The sequence below is a fragment of the Podarcis vaucheri genome, assembly GCF_965113315.1.
Source record: "Podarcis vaucheri genome assembly, chromosome: 3".
In the NCBI taxonomy this organism is placed as follows: Eukaryota; Metazoa; Chordata; class Lepidosauria; order Squamata; family Lacertidae; genus Podarcis; species Podarcis vaucheri.
In genome coordinates, this window is record NC_138761.1 from 50,555,517 (window position 1) to 50,567,957 (window position 12,441).

The window sequence follows — 12,441 nt, forward strand, 5'->3', positions numbered from 1 at the left end:
ACCTTTACCTTACCTTATGTTCTTTTCGGCTATTTATTAAGCAAAGAACACGTTCAGTGGCAAACTATGCAGGTCCCTTCTAGTTTGGCCCTCAGACTGGCTTCTTTCTATACCTGTTATTGTCAGTTTCTGCTAGTGAATCCACTGGCTTTCTTGATTTGCTTTTTAAAGGAGTCAGGCCCATTGTTCATAGCTCCCCACTACCACTTTTCTCCTCCATAGGAAAAAGATGAGGCATACTTGAGGGGAAAGTCTGAAACAGGACAACCGGGGAAGAGAGGAAATGTTGGAACCTGGCAGAGTTCCACTGAAAACAGCTGCTTTGCAGACAACTGGAGAAAGGTTGTGGTTTTATTGTTGGTTGCTGTTGATCTTGACTTGGAAAGTAAAGCATAATTGTAGGCGAAGTGTTTCTGACTGGCTTAGGGAGGCAAGAAATGCAAATAATTATGTAGGTTTAAGAAGCAGACGAGCTCCCTTAAACGGGCTCATCGAATTACAGGCGAGTCTGAAATCACAGGCTCTTTATGAGTTAAACACAGACAGCTATTCAAGCTGTGAAATTGTGTTCACTGAAGCCCAGCATGGAACTTGGCCCACAAGGAGAATGCCACATTTTGGTTGCGACTTTGCCATTGTGAGAGACAATAGCAGCACTGGCTAACACTTCAGATACTGATCCAGAAATCCTTGAAAAGATTCAGATTGGAATCTTTTCTGCAGGGACTCAACATCCTTTACTATTCAGAAGAAAGATTACACTGGTGCCCGGTCTTTGTACGCCAATACCAGGAAGTGGAGTGGTCACAGGCACAGCTTGCTAGCACCCTTAATTTCTAACCTCCTATGAAAGAGGTGCAAAAAACGTTCATACAACATGTTCACACAACTCCTCTGATATTCCAGAGGAGCATCAACATCTACTGCAGTGAGAGATTAACTCTGGACAACACAGGACATTCATTGTGGATGCATTTCTTTCTGCTACCCAATACACAAATATAGAGGACGGCATAGCTCCGAGTTATTGGCAGTTAGGCTGTAAAATTTACCCTCTTCTTAATTACAGATTTCTAAATTAGTTTGTTAAACTGTATAACAATTTCCTTAACAATCCTTACAGCAATGTATCCTTTCCATTTTAATATTGCAAAACAGTAGACAATGGTGCTGTTGTTTTTTTCAAGTTCACTGGGACGCCAATCAAAATTTATCAGATTTGTTTATCAAAATTTCAGAATAAGAACATTTTTATTTATTTATTACAAAGATTTTAAACTACCCTTCTTCAATGCGACATCAGAGTGGTAAGCAATAAGAGATCATAGAAAGATTAAAGAAAAGTTTTTTTTTTAAAAAAGTTTATTTTGCTACAAAGTTTATCCATTTCATTTTCCATCTGAACATGATGCAGTGATGTTACTTAATGACTTTAGAAGACTTTATTTTCTTTATGTCAGAACTTCGAAGTATGAGAGTGCCGTTTTTAAAAGTTCCAACCTGCCCCGTTGGTAACATACTCTGCTTTTTCTTCTTTTTCGATTTTCTGCTTTTAAAAGAAAAGTATCATCAGATGCTAACGAAAATGCTAACCATTTTTAGGTTTCACAAGAAATGTTTTAAGATAGGTATGCTTTAAATCCAAATACAACAATGTAGCTAAAGTTACTACCTGTTTAGGATGCGAAAAGATTGGCAGAAAACACACTATCAGAGTTTTATACTGAGGAGATCACAGTAGTGTGTTCAAAACCAAACAAAACCTGTTTTGTATTCTTCTATTCTTAAAGGAAAAAATTTAGTTCAGGATCCAAAGATTCCTGTAATTAGTTCTACGTGTCCCATGTTACAGCTCTCTATGTAACATGGAAATTCACTTTTGAAACTAAAAGGACTAAAAGCAGATTGTGAAATGGCATAGAAGGCTGCAGTTCTAAGAAATAGTCAATGACCCATTTTGCATACAATATTAATCCATAGTTCAGGGCGTGGTGCATAAGAAGCAAAGAGCACCAGGCTCACATGCTCCTCCTCTCCTAGAGTTGACATGCGGAGGACAGTGGAAATATCCACTTGTTATCTAACTAGAGTTTCCTGTTATGTGCAGACTTGGAAAATGCTGGTTAGTTTAAAGTGTGGCTTACTAGCAAGGATCATGCCCAGTTCTGGGCACCACAATTCAAGAAGGACACTGACAAACTGGAACGTGTCCAGAGGAGGGCAACCAAAATGGTCAAAGGCCTGGAAACGATGCCTTATGAGGAACGGTTAAGGGAGCTGGGCATGTTTAGCCTGGAGAAGAGGAGGTTAAGGGGTGATATGATAGCCATGTTCAAATATATAAAAGGCTGTCATATAGAGGAGGGAGAAAGGTTGTTTTCTGCTGCTCCAGAGAAGCGGACACGGAGCAATGGATCCAAACTACAAGAAAGAAGATTCCACCTAAACATTAGGAAGAACTTCCTGACAGTAAGAGCTGTTCGACAGTGGAATTTGCTGCCAAGGAGTGTGGTGGAGTCTCCTACTTTGGAGGTCTTTAAGCAGAGGCTTGACAACCATATTGTCAGAGCAGGAGTGCTCTGATGGTGTTTCCTGCTTGGCAGGGGGTTGGACTCGATGGCCCTTGTGGTCTCTTCCAACTCTATGATTCTATGATTCTATAAACAATGGTTTGATCTTGGCCTGATAGAACCAATTTTCATTTAAACCAGTGTTTGGGAGCCTTGAGCCAGGGGCTGAATGTGGCCCTTGAAGCCTGTCTGTATGGCCCTCAGGACTCTCCTCAGGTCATGTTCCCTCCCCAGCCACACTCCCGCTTGTCCCTAAACACCCTCCTTGAGTATTTTTGCCTGCTTAGAACGTTTCCTTGAACCTGGGCAATGCCCCTTGCCTCCCTGGATTGAGGACAGAGAGGGATGAGTTGAGTGCATATAGAAATTACTCTAGTGTACAAAGGTGAATTGACACTCTTTGTTTCATCCACTTTTACTTCTGGGCCCATTCGCCACTGATATGTTGTCCCCAGCAAGCTACCCAGAAGGGTATGCAACCCTTTGGCTCGAAAAGGTCCTCCATCCTCGATTTGAACAAACCAGAGTTCCCTCAACTTCAGACATAATGAAGAACACTGGTTAATTTAAAAGCAGATCCTTCTTATGTCCTTGCGGCTACAGGGGGAAGAGCAGAAGGGGGGCAGGGATATATGTGAATCCAAGATTCACCAAGGTGCATTTCCTTTGCAGTTAGTTACGAATTAGCATTATGTGCAAAAGAAGTCATTCCCCCAGGGAAAGCCTAGGCCCTTGCACACGCCTTGAGCATTTTTATGGTTCCTAGCCTGACATTCGGTTACTGTGTCTTCATTAGCAAAGCTGAAAACAGATCCAGTTTCTTTTACTACTCATTGATGTAGTTCCGTAAATACTGTCTCACCTTTCTTCGGGCCCTTTTTTCTTCTGCCTCTTGAGAGAATTAGGTTTATTTTCCTGTTAATGAAAAGCAGTAAGTATACATTAGCAGCTAGCCAGTAGTCTCTGGAGTCAATCAAACATGGCTCCCAAATGCAACGAGTGTTGATTAGAACAGCCACTATGCCAGGCACATGACATAGTTATTATCCAACTGTGGGCACTGGTGTGGCTTCATCAGAAACCCCCACACTAGATTTTCCAGTGTTCATCCTTGCGGAAACCTGAACTTTTATCCAGCAAGTGGCTGCTGGACTTTGCATTTTGTTTTCATAGGAAACATTTGACACAAACCGTCATGTTTTCTTCCTTCTTTGCTGCTTTCATTTCTTTGATTTTCTGCTGCAGAATCTTGTAGTTCAAATACTGCTTTTTAGGAGGCTGCAACAATTTCAAAAATGACTCATTTCACCAACATGCAAATAAATACAAAAGGTAAAGGCAGTCTGAAGCAGAAACTTAACAGACGGTGCAACCTTCTCCAAAGGAGGATTCTTGGCTTCTTTAAATATTAAAACATCTGAATTTGATTATTTAACTTTGGGGATGCCATTAAAACAGGCCCCCTTGACTAACACAGGTATGACTTTCTGGGATGTGTGGATTGGCTTGGTTTCCAGCCTTCTGACTCATATCACTGAAACGTTTTAAAAAATGAACTGGGGACTGTTTTGCCAGAAATGCAACCAAGAACCCCCACCCACTATTTTCCCAGTTAGAAGCAAATGCATTGCTGGTATTGAAAGCTCAACACAACCAGAGCTGAGTTTGAACTCTTTTTAAAACTGATTCTAGAGTTCAACCCTTTACAACCCCTGGTTCAAACTCAGCTCTGGGTGTGTTGAGCTTGCAATACCAGAATAAGTTTTTATTCTAGAGTTCTTTCCTAACAAAAGACACGGGTGGCGCTGTGGGTTAAACCACAGAGCCTAGGGCTTGCTGATCAGAAGGTTGGCGGTTCGAATCCCCGCAACAGGGCGAGCTCCTGTTGTTCAGTCCCAGCTCCTGCCAACCTAGCAGTTTGAAAGCAAGAAGTGCAAGTAGATAAATAGGTACCGCTCCGGCGGGAAGGTAAACAGTGTTTCTGTGCGCTGCTCTGGTTCGCCAGAAGCGGCTTAGTCATGCTGGCCACATGACCCGGAAGCTGGCCACATGACCAGTAAAGCGAGATGAGCGCCATAACCCCAGAGTCAGCCACAACTGGACCTAATGGTCAGGGGTCCCTTTACCTTTACCTTCTTGCCTAACAGCAGTAGTGGTGATGTGAGGAGTGGTTTCCAGCAGAAAAACAGAAGACAGAGAACCCTACCATTTCCCCCTTGCCTGCAGGCTCAGTGACTGGAAGGAAAACTGGAGCAGGGGTGCCAGGTAAGGGCTGATGGTAGTGGCAGGCAGAGGAAAAGTTCAATACTCACTCTCCTGCTCTTGCCTTTTCTGGAAAATCCCTAATGCTACTACCTTCCAGCTGTTTGGCAGTGATCTCTTGGGTGTGCAACTGCCATGCCAAGTTCTATCCAGAGCCTTGTGGTGGGAAGAATTATGTCCTCTTTTTATAGCTCAGGAGAGAAGGAGACACAATACCTTTGCTCCCAACATGATTGCACGTTCTTGTTCCATAACTCGCTGCTCTTTTTTCTCAAATCCGGTGATTCCAAACCGGTGCACTTCCAAACGGGCCTAGCACATTACAAAAATGGTTAACAGCATCTTCAAAAGAACTAAAAGCGCATGATTAGAATGAAGCAATCGTGTTTTCAAAGGAACAGTGTAGGATACCAACATGTGGCAAAACCAAAATACAGTATGAGGAGAATGAGGCATTTGATGGAATTATCCACCATCCACTTCTATGGGCATTTCTCCCTCTGGGGTTTGCAAGAGCAATTTGTCTTCACAAACATTGCTTGATCTCAAATATAACCAAAGATGGAAGACAACTTGCTACCAGTATCAAATAAATTGCATTTGGCTGCAAATCTATGCCCACTTATTTGGGAATGGGCCTACTGAACATAGCTCAGCCTAATTCTGTCTCCCCTACTCCCAGAGCACATTTTCATGGATTTTCTTTTTCAGAGTTCTGTGCATGCCCTTCCCAAATCCCACACAAATCCCCTAGAATCCTAAAAGAAAATTGCAAGATTAGTTTGGGCAACACAGGGAACCTTAATACCTGTAGAAGGAACTCCCATTTATGTGTGCCCTGTTTCATTTTGGAGGTTCAATAGATTTTCTTTTTGACTTAGAGACTGTCACTATGGCATTCTGACAACCCAGGATCCCTACAGGTATACAACCACCTTTTTCTAGCAACCATCAAAATACTGTGCATGTTGAACACTGGTAGAGCAATCATTTAGGGATAAAGCATTTCATAATTCAATACCCACTACAGATTTATCTGCAGTCTCTTTGAGACATCAGCCATCTGCATGCATTGAAACAGAAAAACAATAAAGACTTACTTTTTCCAAGTTAAATTCTTGGTCAGCGGCATGGTTTTCTTGAACAGTCAATTCTGCCTATTAAAAAATACAAAACAGCATTTTGAAACAAAGCGCAGTTTGCCACACAACTAGATTATGGCAGTGGTTGCAGTCACATGATTCCAGGGTTATGGCATAAAAGCGGAAACTTTTATTTTGGACAGCTTTTGATTAAGAGCTATAATACAGCTCTTACTAAAAGAGAACAACTGATTCTTTATTTAAGCAAACATATTAAGTCTTTAATCCTACAGATAATTTCTTGGAACTAAACTGAGTTGAGCTCAGTGGGACTTACTTTTGAGAAGGCATGTAGGATTGTGCTGCAGATCTAAAATAGCATATGCATTTCCAGCACATTGTTTTGCATGCTGCTGGCACAGCTCCAACAAAAGAAAATCTTTAACTTTTACTTCACGGAATATATACAGTTTAACACAAAATGTCACTTAAAATTTGCTTGAATTACGTCCTTTGTTTGATATCTGTAACCTTGACAAACAAGTGAGATTTTAAAAAGTTAACTTAGTATACTGAAACATGAAGACTCTGAAAAGTGCCTCTCTGCCCATTGTACTCTAACTATCCCTTGATCACGCCTACAAAAGCTTACATATTTTGCATATGGCATTTTTAAGATGAGGGCCAAAAAGGTTAACATGCTAACAGAAATTCAGTTTGAACAGTACAGTGAGAATAAAGGAAAACAACTAAAAGGAGAACATACATGAAAGTAAAACATGAAGTGTATATTGAGGGTGGAAGAACAACACCACTATTACCACACAATGTTTAGTCATCAAAGACATTGTACAAGGCTCAATTGAGATGCCAACCATTCTATATTAATCATGTCAGTGCCTAAAGAGAATCTCAAGTTCTCTGTAATGCAAGAATTGTATTCAGACCTTTTATCACCCCTTATCAAAAAGTAGAACAGTGCCACGGAGGGCATGGTTGTTAACTAAGATGTATAACAAAGCAGGAAAGGAACACAGATATTTGCCTGGTTTGGACATAAAACAATGGAACATCTCGCTTCCTGGTTCCTCTGAGATCAAAAGTTTCCACTTCCAATTTAAGTTAAATACCATTTGGCATGTTGTTAAAACTAAAGGACTGTGTAATTCAGAGCCACCATCACCATTTCCTACTCTGTGGGTCTCATTTTCCGGGATACAAACAGCAAAATGTTTGCCCTCCCAGGATGTTCTGTTTGTATGCCTTACACTGGAGGAAATCTAGTCTCTGTTCGTTGTGGGTGGAAGTATTTAACCTTATCAACAAGATAGGCCAAACACACACACCCATCCCCGAAAGGATTGAAAAGATCACATAGCACCTTTGTAATAGTCTTCTGCAATTCCATGTCTCAGCCAGTGCCACATGATTTCAGGAAAACCTTCTGCCCGTATATTCAAAAATGCTGTTGTTATGTCTACAGATATGTAGCCCAGAACCTGTTCTGTCCGTTTCATGTAAGAAAGAAGAGCAGAAGGTGTTCTGCCTATTCTCATAATAGCCAGTTAACTCACTTCCCTCAATGTCTCCACAAACAGCACCAGTGGTTACAAAACAGTTTACAAACTTGAACTGTTTAAGCATTTCCCCCCCAGTCAAAACCTGCCCTGAGATCTCCCCCCACACACACCATAGCTATTATTTTCGACAAAACATAAAAGCCTGGTTGTTGGGGTTGCTAAGATCTCAACTGCATCTGCAAATGTTTTCAAATAACCTGCACCCTCACATCAGGAGGTGGCCAGACATAATGGCAACTCTTGTTAAAAGACCTTTGCTCATCAAATAGGACTTGAACCACTGCAAAGTGCTGCAGCCCTATATTTTTTTACGTCAGAGAACACATTGCTTCATTTGTTTTGGTTAGAGTACCTTCGCTGCAAGATCAGCAGGGGATGAATCAATTTTATGTAATATATTTCCAGCGGATGTCTACCTGAGCCCAGGTTTACAGCTGCTAGAAAGCAATTAAGAGGCATTCTGGTGGGATATTGGTAAACATTTCATTCACTTTGTTTGGAATTTGAGGGTAGTATTTACTGTGTAAAATCTATTTTTAATAAATTGCAAAAATAAATAATTACAAAAATAAGGATTCTTGCTGCAATTTCCCATCACATTTTTGAACCTAGAATTTGTTCAGATTAAGGGAGAGATAAATTTAAAAAAACCATAACCCAATAACCAGAGTCCTAATCAATTTCTTCTGTCAAATGAACACACTTTTATGAATTCAGTCTAGTTTAGAGATTATATGTGCTTGTGGGAGGTGCATGAATGCTTAAGTTTTGGTCTGTTTGCCCAAAGACAGAGAAGTGAAGTTACAACTTGAACGACAGCCATGTAATGATAACTTGAATGATAGCTTGTTTATCTATGCACCAGATCAATACAATACAGCATTTTGGCCTAGAGTCTAATTTAAATATCTGCCGTGCCTTAGACTGCTGGCAAGTCATGATCTCATGGCCTCAGTAGGTCATTTGTAAAATGGGAATAAAGGTAATATATCTTTCAAGGCTTTTATGATATTAAATAAAACATGCTACCTTCTCATAGCCTTAGGAAGTAGACAGACAATAAATGAATATAATGAAAGCATCACTGGGCTCTCTCATCAATATGCCCTGTTAGCAATGACGTGGGTCAGGATACATGGATACATGGTTCACAGATAGAGACATTACCAAATATATACTCTATTAATTTTCAAACATGTAAAGAGATTCTGCAGTGTCAAAACTGGCACAATTCTTTTTCTTTTTAGAAGACAATAGTCATCATGCACAAAGATGCTTTCAGGAGTTCAACTGTTGTTCTACTTTAATTACAATGCTCATTCTATCTTTTACAAAGCTCCTTGCAACATTCACATGACGTAAACCAGTACTGCAAGAGCCCTAAGCACTTGTCTATAGAACATGTCTATACACCCCAAAACTGATAATAAAATTCTGGGAATGAAACCATGCAGCTTAGACTTAATTACTACACAATGCTTGTGTTTGGCAATCCAGCACCCATCATGACATCTTGCTGAACCACCAATCAGAAGCCAGTTTCCTAATAGGAGGCTACTGTACCAGCAGCATGAGATACAAGAAAGAAGTGGAGTGGAGTGGAATGTCTAATGCAAACATTGCTAAAAATGGGTCAGAATCTAGCACAGGACCACAGAAGTCACACACTCAAGTGGGTAACACTGTAAAATAAGATAGTACTGTATTGCATGAAGAATTGACACAGAAGTAGATAAACCAAAATCCTGACTCAGCAAAAAAAACCCCAAAATCTTTACAGCTGATATAAACCTAAAAATTCCACTGTAGCAAGGAAATAAACTATCTGACTTTTAGAAGACATCTGAAGGCAACCCTGTTTGATGTCGTATTGCGTTTCAATTTGTTGGAAGCTGCCCAGAGTGGTTGGAGGAACCCAGTCAGATGGGCAGCATATAAATAGTAAATTGTTATTATCCTCTTAAAAAGAAAAGAAAAGACCTGGGGAGTGTCTTATATTGCCATTAAACATATAATTCCAGAACATTATATAAAGGCTACTGTTATACCAAGCAACTGAGTTTTTTAACCCAGATTTCATACTTTTAAAAGCCATCCTTCTAAAGAAATAAGATTAGGAGCAGAATTTCATTTCAGAGGCCATAAAGAGATTCATAACCGATTCCACTATCTTATTTATCCACAGGATTTTATTTTACAAATATACTAATAAAACATACATGAGTTCTGTCAGTACTTATACATGTTATTTTGCCTTTATTCTATAAAACAAGTATCCTTGAGGTTTTAAATTTTGTCACAATTCCAAAATATACACATAAAAGCAAACCATGTAGATTTACAGTCTTATCTACAGCTTATGCTAGAGTACTTTCAGTTCTGTTTGGCTGCAATCCTGAGCCCATTTATTATGAAATGTGTCCCACTAAACACAGTGGCCTTGCTCCTTTTCAAAGAGACTTGTGCCTGCTCATACAGCTGCTTTGCCCCTCCTTTCGCAGTGTAAGCAGTCAAACCAGGAGGTGTCTGATTAACCAAAGGTTCTCAGGGAACCAATAGTTACTGTATTGGCTTCGGAACAAGCCAGATGATAAAACTATGGTTTACAGTTGTCTTAATATATTTGATTGTTCCAAAGCTGCAAAACACAGCTCCCTGGTTCAGACAAAACAGAACAATGTGGTTAATTAGAGGCTTCTTGGTTTGACTAATTGTATGAACGAGAAACAATGGAACTGTATGCATGGGCAAAAAGGTTTAAGCTGAGATATGTTTGTCCAAATGTTTCCAGTTATTCCAGTTATTTACTAGTTATTTACTAAGTGAACATGCTTAGGACAACTTGTTTAGAGTTCTGTAGACGGAAATAGGTTTGTAAACAGCCACTCATTTAGTCACCTGGAGTGAGAACCTGTAGCTGGTCTGATCTGAAATCTGGTTAACTTTACCTTAGAACCACCATCTTCAGCAATTTCAAGTTTAGCTTTCTTCTTTCTACGTCGACCATGAAATGTCACAACTTCAATCTCTGTTGTGTTTCTCAACCGAGCAGATTTAAATGTATCAGCATCAGGGGAACTGGATTTGGGGATAGTGCTTTTCTGATGAATACAGTCATAAGCCAGTTCATCTTTCAGACTCTCAAAGAAACTGGAAGCACTATTCTTCTTACCAAGAGGTACTGCACCAGATTCAGGAATCATGCTTTTATTTTCCACTTGAGTTTTGCTGACCGCCAATGTTAACTTCTCATTTGAATTTCTCTTTTTGCTCTTTTTCTTTCCACCCCCATCCGGTAATGATTCACCTGTGGTTTAAAAGTGAACAACGGTTAGCAGAGGGATTGGAACAAAGGCATTCGAATGATTTTGGATACCACATCATTTTTTAAATATAAAATGAATGTTTATTATTTAGAGAGATCACATCCACAAACCATGTAGGAAACACACACAAAATCTCTCCCGCTTTAATTAAAAAAAAATGTTTTAGTTTTAAGTGCAGGGAATCTATAAGTGGATGGGGCCCTGGAGGAAAATATGAAAAGACCATTTATTTTGGAACCTATAAAATCAGGGAGTGACCTGTAACCATAGGACATACAATGAATATAGATTGTGGTTAAGGAAGAGAAACCTTAACCACCATCCTGTGTTCTGACATTGCGACACTGAACTAAAAAGCCTCAGAGAGGTTCCTGAGGTGGCAATTTTGATTACTTTCCTGCACCAGTTTTGATCCACTCTGGCCTGCTGGATTTGGAGTTGCAAGCATCTTTGCTAAACTAATATCTGCTTTACTACTTTATTGTTTTAACAATTCTAATAGCAACCAATTAGTTTGAGCCGTATCATAAGCTGCCTGCTTTCTAAAAGAAGTTCTAATGTTCCATTGAAGCAACATGCCTTTGCAAAAGTGCTGAAGAAGACTCATCTGTTTTCCAGAAGTAAAACCAAAGTAAGAGCATAAGAATGACTCTGCTGGATCTGGCCAATAGTCCAGTATCCTGTTCTCACAGTGGCCAACCAGATTCTCATGGGAAGCACACAGCAGGACCGGATCAAAACAACTCCTGCTTAGAAGCATACTGCCTTTCACAGTGGAGATTAAAAGCTAATCCTCCATGAATCTGCCTAATAGCAGGGATGGCAAAACTGAACACGCCCCAGCCAAGTACCACACGTGATTCCCTAGACACTGGGTCCACAATTATACCATATGCTTAAAGCACCATGCATGAGACCACTTTCAAGTCATGGCTCCCCCTCACCAATCCTGGGAGCTGTAGTTTGTGAAGGGTGCTGAGAATGGTCAGGAAGCCCCAGAGCTACAATTCTCAGAGTAGTTTAACAGTCAGTCCCTCGTCTTCCTAGGGAGTTCTGAGTGAAGGGGAGTCCTAACAACTCTCAGCACCCTGAAAACCACAGCTCCCCAAATCCTTGCGGGTGGGAAGCCAGGACCGCTGCTCCAAAGGCATGGTGTGCATGTGGGCCGGGAAGCGCTGCACGGGGATTTTGTAACGTCTGAAAGCAGCATGTGCCGAAGAAACGAGAGCAGCCAGAGTCAGAGAGAGACGCTTGCAAGAGGTTTCCGGGGGTGGGTGGGTGGGTGAGGAGGGCAGGTGAGCCTGTAGCAACTGGCCGAGCGCCCACTCCCCGCACGCGGCCATTCACGCACCGAAGTCGTACAGGGAGCTCAAGACGGCGTCGAGCAGGCAGCTGGCCGAGGCGGAGCCCTTCTCCTCCCTGTCGTCCTCCCCCGGCTTCAGCTCGCACCCAGCCGCCGGGGTCGCCGCCATGCTCGAGTCCTCCTCCTCCTCCTCGCCGCCTCACTTAGTCCATCCGCAACGCGCCGTAGGAGGAGGTTTGTCCTCGCTCGGCCACCACCCCTGCAAGATGGCGGCGCCCACAGAGCACTTCCGCCCATCCCCTCTCTCCTTACTCCCTC

At 41.3% G+C, this 12,441-nt stretch overlaps 1 protein-coding gene across 2 annotated transcripts; it reads right to left on the minus strand.

The window, feature by feature from the left end:
- Positions 1-1,232: 1,232 nt before the first annotated feature.
- Positions 1,233-12,404, minus strand: FSAF1 (40S small subunit processome assembly factor 1). Of its 2 annotated transcripts, none has more exons than XM_082217117.1 (7): positions 12,172-12,404; positions 10,443-10,801; positions 5,933-5,989; positions 5,049-5,144; positions 3,762-3,848; positions 3,433-3,485; positions 1,233-1,549 (listed from the first exon to the last, which is right to left on the minus strand). In XM_082217117.1, the coding sequence occupies exons 1-7, from the start codon at positions 12,290-12,292 to the stop codon at positions 1,420-1,422; spliced, it is 903 nt and encodes a 300-aa protein (XP_082073243.1). In that variant the 5' UTR covers positions 12,293-12,404; the 3' UTR covers positions 1,233-1,419. The 2 variants fall into 2 exon arrangements, with proteins under 2 accessions (XP_082073243.1, XP_082073244.1); XM_082217118.1 differs by having other exon boundaries at positions 1,233-1,546; positions 12,172-12,403.
- Between the last annotated feature and the right edge of the window lie 37 nt (positions 12,405-12,441).

Coding starts and splice junctions, on each gene's coding strand:
- FSAF1 (XM_082217117.1), bottom strand. CDS start 12,292: ATGGCGGCGACCCCGGCGGCTGGGTGCGAGCTGAAGCCGGGGGAGGAC. Junction 5,990..10,442: donor CTGAAGATGGTGGTTCTAAG/GTAAAGTTAACC, acceptor ATTTTTTAATAG/GCAGAATTGACTGTTCAAGA. Junction 5,145..5,932: donor AAGAATTTAACTTGGAAAAA/GTAAGTCTTTAT, acceptor GTAATGTGCTAG/GCCCGTTTGGAAGTGCACCG.